Below are 20,470 nucleotides of genomic sequence, written 5' to 3' on the forward strand. Positions count from 1 at the left end.
ATGTTGTGCAGGGGACACCCCAAACCTGCGGGTATTGGGCTTGCCCGCAGATCACTACAGGGTACTATTCTCCCTGTGGGCCTCTGGTTTGTATGTTCTCCCCATGTCTGCAAGGGTTTCCTTCCACACTCCAAAAGCAGACAGGTTAACTGGATTCAGACTAAATTGACCATAGTGTGTATGAATACAATAGTGACCTTAGATTGCATGCTCCTCTGGGGCAGGGAATGATGAATAATCTCTGTAAAGCACTGAAAATGTGTAAGCACTATAAACAGCAAATAAAAATAAGTGATGCACTCCCCACACCTCATCCGTTGGAACACAACAGTTTTTAGAGAAGCCGATGGGCCTGTGCACTTCAAGCAAATACAGCACACAGCCCTACAAGCTTCTGTACAAAATATCCTATTATAGTGAGCGTGGGGGAGCACCAACACAGACCCTTACACCGCAGGATGAGGGGTGAACAGGAAAAAAAAAGGCTAAAATCTTTTAGAACTCTTAGACAGTTTATTAAAAAATGAAAATGTAATTGAGTTTACAAATGAGTTATAAACTACAATAATTGTTTTCTCTGTACAAAAGGGGAAAAAAAGAAACTTGCCTTTAAAATGGTTTCCAACATTATTACATCAATTCATTAAAACAAAATCAAAACATTATAAAACAGCTTTTATTTAAAGGTGTATTTGTTATTGCCAGTGTGTTATAAAGGTTGAGGCACTGTTATAATGTTCCCAGAGATTGTAAATCTGCATTACCCCCCTCCCCACACCCACCCAAGCCTTGTGTAAAGCAGGGGTGTCACTAATGCCACCCCTATCCCCCCCCCCCCGAAAAGGGAGAAACGCTGCATATTCACATATAGGGTACATGCTCTTGTCTACTTACAAAGAACAACAAAGAAAAAAAAATACTTGTAATCATAAGTGAATCTGCTTTACCAACCACCACAACTATATATTGCTGGTATGTAACCGCCCTTTATACATGAAATCATCTCCATTTAAAAAAAAAAAAAAAAAAGTCCTGCTCAGACACAGACTGATCCCCGTCGAAGAACTGCAACTTACTAAGCGGAAAGCAAACAAACAATCTCAATTGTACACAAAAATGGAAAGGTTGTTTAGATCGACACTGCCCGGTAATAGCGGAAGGCTCTAAAAATCAAGATTCCCACGTGTAAATACCAAACGCTCTGCCTTAATGGAAGGACCGTTTACATTGGTCAGGAAAAAAGGGAATAAACAGGAGTAGGTATGAATGTGAAAGGAAGATGTTATCAATAAAAGAAATGAAAAAATACTAAATGTCAGCAGTCCCTCCCACTGTGCTAATGTTTCACTGCTACCCTAGCAGTACGGTGAGTTGCTTCTGCTGTTATTAGCTCATTGCTCTGCAATTCTCACCATCCACCGCAGCATCGAGAATGCCATGTGCTAATCTGGCTTTGGAAGTTTACACGTCAAAGGAAGGTGTGTTATCGGATACTAACAGATTACTAACAGACACCTTTGCTAAAGAACAATGATAGGCTAGAGATTAGTCCGTTCTGTTAAATGTAGCAGGTTATTTGCTGGCATTTGTTTATATAAATGCAGAGAGAGCACCTTGAGTCTTATGGGACATAATATTGAGCATTCTCCTGTGATATGAATTCACCAATCAAAACTTTGCATCATGACTCTCAAACCACCCAACATCACTCCCTCAGCTCAAACATTATCACTATTTAGCCAAACAAGGGCTGGAGGGTTACCCAGCAGCCTACTACCTTTAGGGTGATGGCACACTGGGAGATTTGTCGTCAGTTAAATCTTGGCTACCACAGATGACAAATGGCGATAACATGAATCACCGGTGGCAAAACTAATGCAGTGCTTTGTTTTCTGAAGTCACCCAAACTTCAGGTGACTTTGGAAAATGAAGCAACGCTTTTGTTTTTATGAAGCATCCGACACCTGCACAGTGACACTGTATGGGGTACTGTTGTTGTTGCTCAGACCCTGCCAGGGTACCTGTGGATCAGGCGATAGACCCATGCGTGCATTAGCATGATCAGAGTAATTCCTATGTAAGTCTAAGTAGGGGTAATTCCAAGTGCCCCACCCCTGAGCTAGAAACCAAACGCTGCCTGACAGAGCCGTAAATTACTGAGAATACCCAAGCGGTTATATGCTGAATATCTGCCTGTATATTTCCCTGCTCTCTTCTCCTTTCCTCCTCATCCCATATTAAAAAAAAAAAAAAAAGATTTCCAAAACAATTTCTATAACGAGAATTAATTCTCGCTTCCTGATCCGCAACAAAACGCAACAATCTGAGACCACATCAAACAAAAACAGAGAAATTTATTTACAGGCTCTGTATGAATAATCTATAAATGTAATCAAGTTTGCTACCATTTCTTTACCTTGTACAATATAAGCCCCCCTTCAATAGCCAGAAAACTGGTTATAACTGGAAAAATACCTTTTCATCACATTATGTTGCATAGCATTTCCATGTTCAATTTCATTGCGTTGCTGTGGCAACATTTACATTCTAACCTAAGTTTAAAAAAGAAAAGTTTAAGATGTGTTTGTCTGTTTAAGCAATGGCTTCTCCTAAATACAGGTTTTCAAAAACTCTTATAATCCTTATTATTAAAGGCACAGTGTTTCATTAGCATAATAGTAGGACGATCTGGAACTGACTTTTTTCCTTTGGCCAAGAGAACCCATTGTTCTTGATGATCAAAAAGAGCTAACTATCAACACATAAAACATTATATCCACCGCCAAAGCAACAGGCTTCAGATTTCATATCAGCAAAGCAATTAAGGTCATTTATAACAGTAACATCCCCATCTATCATTCATAACCAGAGTACAGAATGCAAAACGCCCCAAAGGTTATGGTTTGTGGGTAGCAAAACTGTATATAAAAATACATCTCACTTAATGGCTTATGTATAGGCTATGCAAGAATATATAAAAATAGGTAGCAGGGAAGTCCCACCGATTGCAGTTTTCAAAATAAAATATATATATATATATTATTTACAGTAGCAATTTGTATAAAAGGTCCCTCTCCATTGCCAGTGTGGAAGAACAAAAACACCGACACCGTACAAAGCTACAGATTCCGTTAGTTGATTAAGAAAAAGCTGGAAGAAAGAGGTTACATTCGTTAATGTGCTTTGAGTCTAATTTAAAGCAGGCCTGGAAGGATGTGATCATTACTCTGAGAAGTGATATAACAAGTCTGCACCCTACTGAATCTATGGAGCACTATCTATTACCTGGTAGTTATGTTCAGTACGTTAAGTTTCTTGTAATATAGACAAAAAAAATTAAAAAGGAAAAAGAAAAGCCCCTCGGTACTTCTGACTTTTTTTTTTTTACCAGATTTTGGACGGTTACTGAACTGTTCTGCACACCAACTGCAAAATGGCAGCCCCTCAGCCCACTGTTTCTTCTCATGCTCTTTAGCAACAAACATAATCATACAGAATCTATGGCTAAAGAGTCTATCCTAGCATTTATATACAACAGCAGCTGCTGATGTTGCAGGTAGTGGTCGGGGCAGACAAAGACGCGGAATAAATAAAAACCTACCATATTGCTGCAGACTTATCAATGTCAAAGCATATGGTAAGAAACCCCACAATACCTAGGACAAGCCAAGAAACTATCGGGAGGGCTTTTCCCTTCTTGTTCAATGGGAATGAACATGGAAGGAACGACAAGAGATATAAGAGCTTCCGATCACTGTCAAAACTGCTTTGCAGAGTAGAAAAAAAAGTTCATTAACTTAGAAAACACTAAGGCTATGCAGTGACCAAAGCAACTTTTGGTCTAAGCATTTGTTATATATAGATATATGAATATAAAGATTTTTGGCATTTGTATTTCATCTGAATTGATTTTTATAGTTATAGCTCTGTTTAAAAAAAAAACAAAAAAAAAACAAAAAAAAAAAAACCATAACATATTGCATTGATAAATCAGTTTACCAAGGCGTGATGGCTACGGGTGGTACCTTAAGTCTTTTTTCTTGTAAAATGCAGAAAATAGAAATATTAATATTATATATATATATATTTATATTAAAAAATAGATGAGTTCTGAGAAATGTTTGCCTTCTTCACACCAACATAAACATATGGCGGTACTTGTGACCACCAGAGCAGAGGCAGGATATGAACCATTAGAAAGTCAAACAGACGATCAGTGATGCCCATGAAGGGGCAATCAGTAAGGCCCATGTTGCCCATAGCTGGCATACATTTGGAAATATTCTGGTGAAATATACAATGCAGGTATTTTTCTATGGAGGACAAAGGTCTCTCCCAGTAACTATATATATATATATGAATAATCAGTGCTGTAAAAGAAGGGATAACAACATGGCGGAAAAAAGCTCCATCAAGGGTAATTTGAACTGGCACACCCTTGCACCAATGGACAGGAGAGCAGTTTAACACGCTCTTTTTGGACCCATTGTCATTATGTTACTATAGCGCCTACCCTCCCACCCATTCCAACACACTTATTTATTGTCAACAAATAGTCCTTTCAAAACAATGGATTTTAGAAGCCATTGCCGCTAATATTGATTGACTGAAGATCTGCCACTTGCATGACGTTTATACCGCTGCTCGCCAGCCGGGCAATGCCCTCTGGAGATATTGCTTCCATGGCAACCATGTTTGTAGTGATGAGGGTCTGGGGTGTTGGAGTAGAAGCAGCGCTGCCATCAGAACCCGCCCCAGTGTCCAGGTTTACGGTTGTCATGGCGACGGGGCCACCCTGGCCCTTCTTGTTCTGATGTGTCTTTATGTGCTTGGACAAATGGTCACTCCTCATGAAGCGCTTTGGACACTCGGGGCAAATAAATTTCTTCTCACCTGTTTCATACAAGAGAAGTTAGTTTTGCATTAATGCATCACTGCAAATAATACATAGACAGCCATTAAAAAGATACAATCACTTATTCAGCTTTATTACCGATTGGTTCAATTCATTTCAGACTAATAAGACCAAAGTATAGGCACATAAGAGCAAAGTGTAGAAATACTCTAACAAGCACCAGCCAATAAAAATACATACTTAATGCAATTGAGTAGAGAAGGAGATGTATGTACAGATATTACCTGGGCATTGTGGCACTCTTAGATTGTAAGCTCTACAGGGCAGGGACCTCCTACCTACTGTGTCTCATACCACATGGCACTTACTCCCTGTGTATTTATACTCATTTACTGTATTTATTATAACACTTGTCCTCCCTGTGTGTAATTTTGTATATTGTAAGATTGTACAGCGCTGCGTACCCTTGTGGCGCTTTAATAATAAAGTTATACATACATATATACTCTGTAAGGCAACATAGAGCCAATCTGTCAGTTACACTGGGGTGGTACATTAGTCCTATGGTCTGAAGTCTAAAGTAAATATACTCCCAGGCTAGCATGACTGATAGATCTAGCTCTCTGTGGCCAGGGAAAGAATCAAGGCACCAAGTCACTTAAAGGGCTTGTTCACCTTTAAATTAAGTTTTAGTGTGTTGTAGACAATGATATTTTGAAACAATATGCAACTGGTTTTCAAGTTTTGTTTTTTTAATTATTTAAGCTTTTTGTACAGGAGCTCTACAGTTTTCCCAGTTGCTAGGATTTCCCAGTTCCCTAGTTACAAGGAAGTGGTTTGAATGATAAACTAGAATATGAATAGGAGGAAGCCTTGCATAGAAATATAAGTTATAAGTAACAATAACAACAACATTATAAGCTCACAGAGCAATAGTTTTTAGCAGCTGCTGGGGGAAGTGACCCTCATTTGAAAGCTGGAAATGAGCAGAAAGGGAAGACAAAAAATGTAAAAAAAACAATCATAAATAATGACGATCAATGGCAAAGTTGCTAGGAAATGGAAATTCTATGACATTAAAGTTAATAAAAGTTAACCTAAACTTAACTTTGTAGGCTAACAGCAAATATCCACAAAATGGATTTAATTATCATTAAAGAATAAAGTCTAAAGCACGGGTTTAGTTAAATAAGGAGAAATAATTAGTTCTTGGGGAATATATAAACTTTTTTGCATTGGGTTTGAGAGGTAAAGGCATACCCTAAATCCATGTATCTAAAAAGCATGTTGTTTGGTAAATTGGGTTTAGTTTTAAAATGGTATAATATATTTATTTGATCTATCACATCAGTTAGGCACTTTCTCTCGTGTCTTATCTGGGTGCCTAGAATGGATGTGAAGTGATTAAGTTTAGGTTATGCCATAAGGGCAAGAGCAAGGAATACTGGATAACTAGAACACTAATGCACTGACATAATAAACTAAAAACGTAATACAGTACACAATACTTGTACATGGGTATCCAGACCTACCAGTATGGGTGCGCTTGTGTCTCTGAAGCTCATCGCTTCTTGTGAAACGTTTGCCACAAAACACCCAGGTACAGACAAAGGGGCGTTCTCCTGTGTGCCACCGCAAGTGTGCACGTAAGTGAGAGGTCTTCCCATACACTTTTCCACACCCTGGAATGTGGCAGATATGCTGCTTCTTTTTCCCTGGATCCCCTGAACCCCTAGAAAAATAAAGAAAGATTCCAGTTACAGAATGGTACAATGTTAAAATGGAAAGCCAAAGGCTACTTATTAGATGAAAATGAAAGGGCCCTAGTTTACTAACGTAAGTATATTTTTGCACAAAGGCAGTAGTGTTAACTAACAGATGGGGTCAAGTTAAGCCAATCCACACTCACCAGCACACCCTGGCCTTTCCACTCTGTTCCGCCTGGTGCACAGTATTATGAGAGACTTCGGCACTCTCCACCACGATCCAAACAGCACAAAAATAACGGCACAACAGGACTTAATAAACCCTGCTGTTTTTTTAATAGTAGCAAACCATAAAAATATGTATGGTTTGCTACTATTAAAAAACAGCAGGGTTTATCCCGCTTAAATTAAGTCCTGTTGGGCTGGTATTTTTGTGCTGTTTGGGGTCAAGTTAAGGCAATAATTTAAACTGCCAATTATTTACATGGGGGTCAATCTTCTAAGCTGCCACTATACCTACTGTATAGTAAGCAATGCAGAATTATTCCATTAATGACAAAGACAGGTGCCTACAGTCAGTTATCATTAAATCACATACTAACCCCATAAATAATGTTTTGCCTTATAAAAGAAAACATAATTCCAAGCCACATTCCAATGTGACTTTATTGAAACTGTTAGTGCTTTATTTATTTGTAAATGTAATTGCTATTGAAATTACTGTTGCAAATTTCAGTCTCCTCCAGCAAGACAGGTCTGTCAGTCATTGTGTTACATTGTTTCAAATGCCAGAGCCACCAGGGCAGAGAATAGAAAGGGACTGGCAAACACTACTTCTAATAGCACTAATATATACAAATTGCAAACCATTGCTAATTTGTAATGAATGGATATTGCAAAGTTGCTTAGAATTATGTTTACTTTTATTAGGCATAAAATTATAATTTGGGTTGCCTTGTCCTTACTTCAGTAACTTGGGACTATGGACTTAAAGGAGACATTTTATATAAAGTTCATATTCAGTTATAATATTCATACTCCCTCAAAATGTGAAATGATGCAGAGAGAAAGATGTTTTGAAAGCATTTTCGGGGGGGGGTAATTAAAGGTATTTAAATAAAAGCACTAACTTCTGTTTTACATGGTTTATTGCATTGTAAAAATTTATGGTATATGTCCCCTTTAAGCTAATGGGAGGGGGCTGTACGAATGCTTACATAAATATCTTTACCTTATAGTACCACTGGCAATATCGCCTTCATTTTTAAATCATTTATTTCAAAGATTTTACTCAGGAAAGACACATGTAGCCATACATGTAACTTTAGTCTGATTTCTGGCTTTCTGCCTTGGAGATAAAGCATAGGTCATGAATACTCAATTCAGATAATGATCTCACACACCTTCCTTCTCCCTCCTTGCAGTATGGACAGGTGCAGGCTTCTCTACGCATCCTGCGCCCAGGCTGTGGCTGTGGATCTGGACTGGTTTCACCCTCTTCCATAGCAGAGTTCTCATCGTGCAGCCCATCAGCACCTGTTGCATGGATGCTCAGATGGCCACTTGCATCCCCTGTAGTAATTGAAGAGAAAGATTACATACATGCATACTGCATTTCAGTTACCGTGCTGTCCCTATGTCTGAATTATGGGACTCTACCAGGGAGCAACAAAAACTAACAGAAAAAGAGCAAGACATGTCCTATGATTACTCGACTGAGATTAATGTTGTCAGCTATGGGAACCGTGATCATGGTTTAATAGCTTGAAGGAACTGTAGGGTTACATACAGCATTAAGTTATACTTAAAACAGCTTATTAATTGAATAGAATTTGTACAACATACACACAAACTAGTTTAACTGTCATAAAAACACAGATGGTACGGTTAAAAAAACTGCTAATGTATGTATCTATTTAAAGGGATATGGCGGGGGGACTCTTAATGCTTAAAATCAATGGTCACCCCATTGATTTTAAAGCCCCCCATCCCTTTAAACAGATACATACATTAGCGGCCCTTTAACTGCTATAAAAACACAGATGGTACAGTTAAACTAGTTTATGTGTACGTTGTACAAATTCAATTAATTGAATTACGTTTACATTTTCTTCTTGTTTGGAACCGGTTAAACCAGTGGCATAGGTAGGACATAACTGGTTGAGTAATGCTGAAGTCTGAACCAAAAGAAGGACAAAATACTGGGGGAGGGTGGGGTAAAAAGAAATAAATGTGAAGTTTTCAGTCCTGTAACTCAGGAATATGACATTTGCAACTGTTTAAAAGCAAAATAAGGTAAACTGTTTCCCTATTGGTGAATAATCAGAATGGCAGTTAAGCTTTGCTCACCGAAGTATATAAACCAGATTCAGATTGGGAGATTTTATTCAGAAGGGATTTTATCCCTTTACTTTAATGATACATATATCCCCATGTCATTCTGAACTATCTATAAAGGCAGTTGCTGGTATGGCAGCTTCTGCAATGGCACACTGGCAGGTTGGCCAGAAGTGGAACCTTGCCAAAGGCAAAAGTCAAGCAACAGGAAGAAGCTATTTTGCTCAGCCTATACAACAATGTCTATCATTAATAATCTGATATGTACTACGTGCTGAAGGCAGGCAAACATATGACTCCCTTAGAGCCCCGTGGGAATAATAGTTAGAACAGTGTATATCGAATAGCTCTGCTGTTTTTAGCAAGCCATACAAGATTAATCCTGGCTACATTACATATTGTATCTGAGCTCTCACAGTATGGATACGGAAATGTAGTTTGATCATGCATTTATTGATTTAAGCTCTTTGAAAAGACTGTTTTACACTTCTACAGATCCTGTAAGTTTTGATATATTTTACAAAAAAAAAAAAAAAAAGGTATAGATTAAAACTTTAAAACTAGTAAGATCATGTTTACACCACTACCATTTGGGCTTTTGATGTATTATGCCTGCATGGACAGGTGGACAGTAAAACATCTAGCACCTTATCCTACAAGTTTGTTTTAGTGAGCAACCTTCATTAGCTTTAATGGTACCTCACTGCATCTATTGAAATCTCCTAACAGCAGCAGGAGTCACTGGGGAAGAGACATGGAGCCTACTGGGTTTGCACTAGAAGACCAAAACATAATATACAAATCATTAAGCAACATAAGAAGACTTACCTGTAGCATTGGTGATTGTTAGAGGTACTCCTTGAAGCTGGTGCACTTGGATGCCGGAGGCTCCCAATGCTCCAAGATTAATGGTTTGCAGGCCAGGCATGGATGACAGCTGAGCAGCATTAACTGTTACTGTACCAGCAGGCATTGATGTAAGAGTGTTAGTACTGCCAGACTGCCCCAAAGAAACCCCCTGCATTGGCGCAAGAGTGATGGTCTGAGCTTGTGGATTCTGAACTTGCAGGTTCTGCAGCTGGATGGTCTGCCACGTAACTTGGCCATTAGGCCCTACAGCAGGTGTACGGATAATAATTGGACCTGTGTTTGGCACTGTCTGAATCTGAAGATTCTGTAGGGCATCTTGGGATATGGCCTGTGTGCTAAAGGCTTGACCTGACAGCTGAGCTGCCTGCAGAGCCTGGATTGTCTGCCCACTCTGAACTATTTGAGGCTGTATGAGAATTTGCTGCTGCTGGTTCTGGTCACCGTCCTTCTGCATGTTTCCATTGCCTTGTTGCACCGAATCAGTAAGCAAGCTGAGCTGGCCAGTAGATCTCTGAGATGTCTGGACCTGGACATTGCTGCCAGGTGTGCTGCCTGCACTGCTGCAGTTCATAAGGCTCACATTACTTGGGGTGGTAGTAGTGGAGAAGCTGTTTGCATTTGTAAAGTAAGCGCCAGAGTTGGCCTGGGAAGCCAATTGTGAGGAGCTGATAGCCACCCCTGAAGTAACTGGCTGAGAGTTGTTTTCCTGAGTTCCACTAAGAGTCACTGACTGAGATGTTGGAGTGAGGGATGCCGCATTCACAGGAAGCAGAGTAATGTTACCATTAAGAGCAACAGGGACATTAGTTAAGTACTGAGTCTGCCCTGAGAGGACATTGTTGGTTAGACCCATACCCTGAATAGGGACAGCTTGCTGTAATAAGTTTGGCATTGCAAGTATGTTCCCTGTACCAGTGCGATTAGTGGTGATAATCTGCTGGTTAGTAGCTGGGATGATCTGAAACTGGCCTGAAGCATCTTGCTGGACACTGACTTGAGCTGGGGCAGTGGTAAACTGGAGCTGTTGCCCATCAACAGTCTGGAATTGTGGTATGACTTGGTACTGAATGTTGGGCATCACACCCTGCAAACTGGCCAAAACCTGCTGATTTTGCACACTGGGTGTAGATACCACAAACTGGCCAGGGGCTATTGGGCGGTTTTTAGAAGAAGCGTCCCCTCCAGCTTGATCCTTGGAAGCAGAACCAGCTGTAGAAATAATCTGCCAGCCATTTGCTGTCTGGGCAAGTTGAGCAGTACTCAGATCCAATTCTGTAGCACCCTGTTGCTGGCTGTTGCCATTTCCATTCTCGGGGGGCTCAATTCTACTACAGGTGGCAGCCAACAAGGCCAAAGGAGATGGCTGAGAATCCTGTAAACAAAAGGGCTTGTTAAATACACATAATGAATCATAAGTTTATGCCAAATGTACGAAAACAAATTACCAAAAAACCTAAAATAACATGCCCTGGGGAAACTGCAGGAACTGTATTATTAACCCTTGAATGCCTCCAAACACATTTAAAATTCTACTTTTTATGTTTCAGGTTGTAAGCCGTTTTGGGCAGTGCTTTCCAAATCTCTTGTATTGGTTGCTGGTTATTTTTTTATGTTCAACGTATACACCAATTAATTGGAGCTTATGTCCTGAGCCCAAGGCTAATGTCTAGTATTTTCAGTCAGTGCAAAACAGCAGTACTGCCCATGCATCTTTCCATTTACTTCAATGCCACATCAAACATGACTGAGAACATTTGAGTGTACATTTTGGGGTAATGTTCACGTTTTTATGCTGGGTAGAAAAAACCTCCTGTCTCACATTTGCCTGAAAGCAACACAGCATTGTATAAGTGCCAGTAGGCTTTTGACTAAAGAGTAGACTGCTTGGAAGATAATTAAATACTAATTGGCCTACTAAAGTTCCTAGCAAATTGCAAATTCTACTCTGCAATACAAGTTTTACAGAGTTTCTTCAATAATGCAGGTTTCACTGATGCCAACTAACTGCTAAATTGCACACTTTATTGTGAAGAACAGGCTGGGATTAGCAGGAATATGTATTGCTAGTCCTTCAAACAGCTGCTTTTGGGGCATAATGCCCTGCAGCTGTCAACATGTATTGTCTGGATGAGCAGGGCAGATGTTGACAACAGGCTGGTGGTAGCCTGAACACTGTGTACCCCCCAACAAATGATGTTTGGGGAGCCCCACAGGGTAGTAAATGTAGTCCCATGCTTATCGCAGCCTCTCCTTCTAGCAGAATGTTAATATTGCCCATGTGCCCAAGTACTTTAAAAGCTTGAAGAGATAGTAATATTTTAATAGAGGACTGTGAAACTGAAAGCCAATTAGCTGAATGACCCATCACAGGTTTTTATGACCTCCTGCCTCCCAAAGCCTTCTGTGTATGGCATCTTATTAAAGGGGTTGTTCACCTTTAACTTTTAATATGATGTAGAGCAGTGCTGTCCAACTTCTGTGGTAACGAGGGCCAGAATTTTTCTGGCCTATTTGGTGGAGTGCAGATAACGTAAGTCAGTTTTGGCTTCTACCTTTTTATAAACCACACAATTTTTATGACCATACCCACATTAATGGTGGTAGCACACAAAAAGACAAATGGTTGGTGCTCCCTGCAGGGATGTCACCAATCACTCATATGTGAAAAAAGTTTATTAAGTCATATGAAGCCATACCCTTAAATCCATATGGCTCCTCCCCTGTGATTAGCACAGCAACCCTTTACACATAATTATACACCCTAGGGACCCCCAAACAACTACTTTCAAATGCTAATAAGCTCCCAGAACAAACACCCACCAGGTTCACCTCCCACAGGCAGCATAGGGCAGGCAGAGTATGGCCATTTAAAGGGAACCACCCCTTTAAATGGTAACTTTTAGTATGTTATGGAATGGCCAATTTGAAGCAACTTTTTGATTAGTCTTCATTATTTATTTTTTTCTAACTCTGCAGCTTTCAAACGGGTCACCGACCCCCAGAGCGAAGAAACTGTGAGGCTACAGTTTAATTATTTTTTTTACTTTCTTTTACTTATCTTTCCATTTAGGTCCTCTCCTATTCATATATTGGTCTTTTATTTCAACCACACCCTGGTTGCTGAGGTAATTTGAATCATAGCAACCAAATAACTGCTGAAACGCCAAGCTCAAGAGCTGTTGAACAAAAACTAAAATGAAAACCTACAAATAAAAAATGAAGAGTCACAGCAGCCAGATTCTTAGCTTAGACAATTTGCAGTTGGTCATTTTTATTTTTTGAATTATTTAGCTTTGTGTTCAGCAGCTCTCCAGTGTGGAATTTCAGCAACTATCTGGATGCTAGGGTATAAACTACCATAGAAACCCGGGTTTTAATGAGATACTGGGTTATGAATAGGAGAAGGAATACACAGAAAGTAATAAAAAGTAACAAAAACAATACAACTATAGCCTTGCAGAGCAATTGTTTTTTTGGTTGTTGGGGTCAGGGATCCCCATTTAAAAGCTGGAAAGAACCAGGAGAGGAAAACAAATACACTATAAAAAATAAAACCCAAATGAAATGTTGCTAAAAATGGGCAAATTCTATAACATACTAAAAGTTATCCTAAAGGTGACCTGTCCCTTTAACAATTAGACAGTCAAACATGATACAGAATAATCAGACGACCAGCATTTTTTTTTACGCATACTAACATACACTATACACCTCAGTTGGTATTAAAGGAACAGTAACACTAAAAAATAAAAATGGTTTAAAATAATTAAAATATAATGTACTGTTGCCCTGCACTGGTAAAAGTTGCGTGTTTGCTTCAGAAAGACTACTATAGTTAATAGAAATAGCTGCTGTGTAGCCATGGGGGCAGCCATTTAAATTGAAAAAAGGAGAAAAGGCACAGGTTACATAAGAAGATACCAGATAAACGGTGTAGAATACAATGGGAATCTGCTACTTATCTTTTATCTGCTTAGTAACCTGTGCCTTTTCTCCTTTTTTCAATTAAAATGGCTGCCCCCATGGCTACACAGCAGGGTATTTATATAAACTGCAGTAGTGTTTATGAAGAAAACACACAACTTTTACCAGTGCAGAGCAATAGTATATAATATATTAATTATTTTTATACACTTTCATTTTTTGGTGTTACTGTTCCTTTAACAGTGAGTGTCGTTTATACAGAGACCAATCGCGTGGATTGTCAGGACTTGGTGGAGCCACTGGCAAACTTATGAGATTGTGCTTGCACTAAACAGATACACTAGCAGAACAGTAGTAAAATAGACACATCAAATGCAGAAGAAGTAATGATTATTATAGGGATGCTTGTCTTTAATCTAAAATGTGGTTTGGAAGAGGCAAATCTGCAATGCTGTCATAAATACTTCTATGTACAGGGATAATTTGAGATAGATGTGTTTGTGTTTCTACATAGTGTGTGCAATACAATTAAGAGTTTGGGGCACTTCCTGCCAAATTACATATTTATGTATGTTACTGCACAATTACTTTTTATTTTAAAGGAGACATATCCTATAAAAATTATGAATGTACCAGTGAATTATACTCCTCTAGATATAGAAGGAATGTGCTTAAAAAAAGTTGTATTTCAGACTGATTTATTGGGAAATTCCACCAAAACCCCACTAGCCCCGCCCATCTTTCCCACTTCCTGCAGCGGGGTACCTGCAGCGAGCGTTCCCTTCTTCCTTCCGTTGTCAAAATCCCTGGGACAGCGCATGCACAGTAGAGTGAAAAGCTGACTTTTTTGTTAAAGTTCAGCTTTTCACTCTACTGTGTATGTGCAAACGCGCGAAGAAGGAAGCAGGAAGAGGAGACGCTTGTTGCAGGTACCCCGGGCGTGTGCGGTTTTCGCCTAACAGGGGCACCAGCCTGGGGTAAAAAGTAAGCGATTTAAGTCACTTGGGGGTAGCCGTTCCTTCTCCTTTAAAGGACATGTAAAGCCTACATTTGCCTACAATGTATATCAGTTGGGCACGTCTCCCCCACCCAAATGGCATTATTTGTACTACATATATCCCCTCCGTTTGCCAGCACCGTCACATTTTCCTAAAGCAAATAGCAGCTTTCACCCGGTGGCCATTTTTCCTCTCATACATAATCAGATACATTTAAATCTGCAAACTGCCTATACACACAGACCCTTATTCAGCATACATTTCATCAAGAATACAGGCTCACACAGGCACAACTGTCTCTGATAAAAGTTCTGCTTTGTTTGAGTTGAGCTCAGGAGAGGAGGTTAGGAGAAAAAAATTGAAGCAGACAGCTAGAGCGGAGTTTCTATGGGAACCAGCAATGCTACCTCTTTACTGGCTGCTAGACTGGGGGGCGTGTTAAGTAATCTGAGCTTAGAACAACTGAGCATGCCCACAAGCCAACAGCCAAAGCAAATTCCTGAGGGGGCAGCCGAGTGGGTTACATGAGGAGAAGAAAATCTAAGTAATTAAGGGGATGTTACTGTTAACCTCTGGACAACCAGTGTGGCAGGTATTGAAAGATTTCAAAGAGGCTGTTCATTGATTACATTTTTGTGTGGGGGGTTTACATGTCCTTTAAGGATCATTGCCATGTTGTAGGACATGTTGCAGTTGAATGTCCCTTTTCCAGGTTCAGCATCCTGGCTTTAACACTGGCATTAGCCAGAATTTGCTCATATTTAGTGGAATTGTTCCCTCTAAATGTACTAAGTTCCCTGTGCCACTGCTGCAAAACATACTCAAAACTTAATAGATCCAACACCATGTTTAATATTTAGTAAGGGATAGTTTTTTCATTAAATGCTGCTCACTTTTTCTAAAACCTTTGATGACTGTGGCCAATGCAGAGAGTTCAAAACAAGGTTTAATTTTGACTTCCTCAGTTACACAGCACTTGTTTCCAAAGGGCCCTCCATTTTGTTGTTGTAACTGCCCTTTTTTGTTGAGTGTGTTATGAAGAGACTGCAGTGTATGTAAGCTGTGTATCTTCATTAGAAATTTAACTATGAAAAAGTCTCTATGTTTATACCCTTGCTACCTTGAAGCATAAAGAAGCATTGGAAACACCTCTGGAGTCTTTATTCATTGAGTAAGCTATCTGTTAAGGTGATCATTCAACCTGCTGCACTCATCCTCACAGACCAGGTCTACACAGGGCTTGTGGCAGGTACAACTGATGCTGAGACAGAATAAGCGCAGTTCTCTCAAAGTTTTCTTGCTCTTCCAAGATCTTGCCTTGACTTCCACAGTTCCCCTTAACTGCCATTTCTTGTCATTATTTGCTGCTGCCAACTTACAGTGAAAACTGCAAGCTTTTGCAATCTTTTTATAGCATGCCCTGCTTTGTAGGCATCAATTAGCTTCATTTTCAAATCCTCACTCAGTTGCTCAGAGGAACTCATGGGTGTTTAGTGACAAAATTAGGCGTGTCTAAGATTTTATTAACAGGTGACAACTTAGGCCTAATAAAGGAATTAGGACCAGTGCAAAAACACTGGACAATTAGAAAGCATTCTAAACCTTTGCACTTGCTACAATAACTATTTTTTTTGTTGCTATGTTTTAAAGTTGGTGAAAATGTAACTGTGCAAATAACATTTGCAAATATGTTTTAAACCTACAGTAGTACAGTTCCTACACACATTCCACATGCAGGGAGAGCTTTCTGCTCTGTAGCGATTCACAAGCCGAGACTGGCACTGACTGACTGGCAGGTGCATCCTCCTATGGGTTCCAGCTCACATTCTGTCTATGCAACAAAGCCACGCCCCTGACATGGGACAAAGCAGGAAGCTCTCTCTACACTACAGTGTCAGATCTGGGTGGAGCCTAAAAGCTAACTGCAAGAACCAGGGGAAGTGTTAGGAACTATACACTGCCCTTATTTTAGAAAGACTAGTATGACTTTTGACTTTATGACCATAGGTTAGACAGTGCTGCACAGGGAAGATATATGAATGTCACACACACATAAAAAAAAGATAAGGTCATAAATGTACTGAGGAATGACACACAGAAAGATGGTAGAAAGAGTGACCACCTTACAGGAGAAGGCAGGCCAATGCACCATATGCTACGTGTGGCATTAGCCTTAGCTTACCCCAATGTTAGTGAGAGAGGTAATGGTGCAGGTGGGTCATTGCCCAGGCATGTTAGTGTGCATTCCCAGGAAAAACACACAGTATTACTTATTTTACATTAAAATAATAAATATAATGGAAAGTCAATAATGGAAGAAAATTTGTTGTCAAAAAAAAAAAAAACAAACAGCTTTGAATGGGACCTATTACCCTGAATGCATGGACCTAGGTTTAAGGGATTTGAGTAATTTGCATCACTATACAAAACACAAAAGAATTGTTTTGCCCCAGATTTATGCAGCTAAGATACTATCGATTACAAGCTACTGTTTTATTACAGAGAAAAGGGAAATCATTTTTATAAATTAGTATTATTAGCATAATATCACATCGAATTGCTTTCCCCACATCCTGGTGCAGGCTAATAGAGCCCGCACTCTGGTTGGGGGAAACACACACACATATAATATATATATATATGTGTGTGTGTGTGTGCTGCTCCTACGTCACACATTTGCGCACAATGAGTGAGGAGTCTTGCTCATTATGCACATGCACGCTAAATAACATGGCCGCCCGTGGGGGCTGTTTAAAAAAAAAAACCTATTGTTTTCCAGAATGCGGGCTCTAAAGCCTACACCTCTGGTGGCGGGAAGAAACTAAATGGTGATAGGTGCCCTTTAAACTTAGTTCTATGATGGTCTGCAAGCAATTTAGAGCTTTCTGGATAAGGGATTCTATAGCTGTAGCACTCTATTACATATACATGGTTCAGCGTTGGGAAGATATCCAACATCATCAGTTGGGGGCGCCACCTCCTGCGATGGCCTAAGACAGCACAAGCTGCAGAGATAACCATGCCTAGGTGGGTGTTGGTACAAAGACAGTACTACCCACAATGGAATAAACTGGGTGTGTGCTGTAAGTGATATTTTATTGTTGCACAATAGCAAAAATAACACTCAGTGAAATTTAGTGGAGCATTGCCTTTCCAGCCTTTGCTACAAATCTGAGCAGATTTAACCCTAACTGCCATTTACACTCGGCCCCCACCAGCCGAAGCAGCAGATGCAGTTGCTGAATTTAATTAAAAATGTAGCTGCCAATAAGATGCAAGACTGAACGTGAATGTCAATTTAACCCTTCTACGGCTATGTCCTAGGTGCCATTTGCAGTATTAGCAACAGCACAAAGAGTGCCAGCATGTAAACAAACCAGCATGTCAAGGAGACAGCCAGAGAGAGAACAGGAGGGACAGGGCTGGGGGGAAGGGTTTCTGGGGCCTGCCCCAAGTGGGCAGTCAGGAACAGGGGGTGGGAGGTTTGCCAGCCAAAGGGTGGGAGGACAGCAGCCATTCTCAAAGAGAAAGGAGGAAAAAAAAAAAGGCCTCAGCCCCCCTCCCCCATGCTCATCCAGTGTACAGGCAGCCAAGGCGAGAGGGCTGGATAGTTCCCAGGCATGGTCCCTGCCTATCTGTGTATAATGCAATATGGGTGGGTTCCGCTTACCTGCCCCTTCTGGATGTATCCACCTCCTGTCCGGTTTTCGGACTTTATCGTAGGCATGTCATCGGACGTGTGCTCCTGATCTGCTGTCAGCGAAGGGCACAAGCACAGAGAGAGAGTGTGTGAGTGAGGGCAGTGAGTAAACATGCACACACAGGCTTACAACATGGCCGGCCCTACTTCCCTGAGAAACACAAACCCCTCAGCTTAGAAACAGACTGCTGAACTACAACTCTCACAAACCTCTCAATACTGGAAGTGAAGAGACTCACAAACATGTTTCCCATCTATCAGCCTAGATAGCCTTAGCAGCACTGTTGTGGAACTACAACTCCCACAACCCTCTGTAGAGGAGTACGTTCTAGAAGTAAAATGATTTACAAATAAATATAAATGGTCTACATAGGCTTCACCTGCGAGTAATGGCAACTCCAGAGGCAAACTACAACTCCCAGCGGCCCCGTTCAGCAGGTTAATGAAGGGATCTACCGGATGAAGGTCCCTCCCATCCATACGATGTCAGTGAAACTGCCCGAGCTGAGGGCGGATAATGGTTTCAGGGGAACTACAGATACCCCACAGCTACGGATACTGGGAGTGTTTGGGCGCCAGAGGGGCAGATATCCCCAGTGTGAGGCAAGGATTGCTCTGGGCAGGGGGGGCTACAGAAGGAGGGCCGCAGGCTTCACATTATAGGCGAAGGCAACGGGTTCCGGGGAACATTTTAGGGTCACGTATTGCCCTTTCCCTGTGTCACGAAAAGTACCGGCTACCATGCTAGGAGGGGCGGGGGGCAATTTTACAATTCTACCCCACCCACCGAAGGGGGCAGAAAAACAGGGCGGGAGAGGAGGACAGCAGGGAGGGGTTCTACCGCCACAACCACCTCTCCAGTTATAGGGAAAAGTAAAAAGGGGGCGAGGAAGGAGAACGAACGAAGTAGTGAGGGCGGATATGACTTTATTTCTACACCCCCGCCTCCTCCTCCGGTGGTACCGGCCGCTCTCAGCATTCCGCCAGCGAGTCATGGCGCGCAGCAAAAAGCCCACAAAGTGGCCAGGGGGAGCGATCCCTCACACAAGCTGCGTGCGAGCAAGCCAGGAGGGGCTCTGGGATAAGCTTGCGAACCCGCGTTACCTCCCGCCCTTATGCCCACTCTCCTGCTTACCGCTCATGTTGTTTCTGGGGCCGTAGGTACTTCACACAAACCTCGGCTGACGATGGCAACCTAACCTGGCTGCCGCGCGGCGGAGACGGTGAGTAGGCGGGGCTACGGGCGGAGATCGACAGACCGCCTAACCACTCCCGCCGAGGGGCGGCTCCACCCGCCCAATGGGGTGGCGCGGTGGGTGCAGTTAGCTGGAGACTGACAGAGAAGGCTGACCAATTAGAGGTGGAGTGACCCCGCCCAGCCACGGAGGCGGTGTGTGATGGGGGAGGGAGATGAAAGAATGTGGCGGGGGTGGTGGCTCTCTAGTCTGAACCCTTCCCAAGGTTAGAGTGACACTGAAAAGGGCCAATCATAATCGAACGAAGTCCAAGGCGTTTCATTAAGTGACGAATCATACGAGAAAAGCAAGCAATTGAAGAGCTGTGTGAGGAGGGGAAGGGAAATTAAAGTTTGACTGGTCGTTGTAGGGTTTGGGCGCCATTTGCTGGAATTGCAGAATGTCGCTCTTTAATTATTTAGAATAACTGGCCACAGCTATTAAAGTATTCGTTTTTATTCGGCATCAGCCTACGTGCAAATAGGAAGCAAGATGGCAGCAGTCGGAGTTGCGACTGAGTGGCTACGTGACTAAAGGGGCCGCATTATCTGTAATACAGAGAGGGAATGATGGACGGGTCGTGCATAGAAAATAGCAGGTTTAGAATAAATATCAGAGTTACAACAATAAAAAAAAGTGACATAGGTTACATAAAGCCGAGCACAATATATAAGGCTTATTTTCTTTATTGGGCCACTTCTTCCAAATTGATATCAATAATTATTAAGCAGCCAGTCCAGTAAAGCATTGTCAGTCCTATCATTAATAGAAATATATTGCTCAATAAAAAATGAATGCCTTTTCTTGAGAAAACAGTCCTGGCTGTATTTATTAGATTGTAAGGG

General features: G+C 41.2%; 1 protein-coding gene across 5 annotated transcripts; it reads right to left on the minus strand.

Annotated features, from left to right (window-relative positions):
* Positions 1 to 508: 508 nt before the first annotated feature.
* sp1 (Sp1 transcription factor) lies at positions 509 to 19,721 on the minus strand. 5 transcript variants are annotated; one of them, XM_012956655.3, is made up of 6 exons: positions 19,526 to 19,721; positions 18,361 to 18,440; positions 9,727 to 11,140; positions 7,965 to 8,133; positions 6,388 to 6,587; positions 509 to 4,893 (listed from the first exon to the last, which is right to left on the minus strand). In XM_012956655.3, exons 1-6 carry the CDS (start codon positions 19,530 to 19,532, stop codon positions 4,577 to 4,579), a joined length of 2,187 nt encoding a protein of 728 aa, XP_012812109.1. In that variant the 5' UTR covers positions 19,533 to 19,721; the 3' UTR covers positions 509 to 4,576. The 5 variants fall into 5 exon arrangements, with proteins under 5 accessions (XP_012812109.1, XP_012812108.1, XP_012812107.1 ...); XM_012956654.3 differs by having other exon boundaries at positions 18,361 to 18,443; XM_012956653.3 differs by lacking the exon at positions 19,526 to 19,721 and adding an exon at positions 18,771 to 19,218.
* Positions 19,722 to 20,470: the final 749 nt, after the last annotated feature.

Source organism: Xenopus tropicalis, chromosome 2 (genome assembly GCF_000004195.4).
Source record: "Xenopus tropicalis strain Nigerian chromosome 2, UCB_Xtro_10.0, whole genome shotgun sequence".
NCBI classification, from domain to species: domain Eukaryota; kingdom Metazoa; phylum Chordata; class Amphibia; order Anura; family Pipidae; genus Xenopus; species Xenopus tropicalis.

Excerpts from the sequence above, each read along its gene's own strand:
- sp1 (XM_012956652.3), bottom strand. The coding sequence starts at position 18,870 with ATGGATGGGAGGGACCTTCATCCGGTAGATCCCTTCATTAACCTGCTG. Across the intron at positions 11,141-18,360 it reads GATACATCCAGAAGGGGCAG|GATTCTCAGCCATCTCCTTT; the intron begins GTAAGCGGAACC and ends TTTTGTTTACAG. Across the intron at positions 6,588-7,964 it reads TGCAAGGAGGGAGAAGGAAG|GGGTTCAGGGGATCCAGGGA; the intron begins GTGTGTGAGATC and ends TTATTTTTCTAG.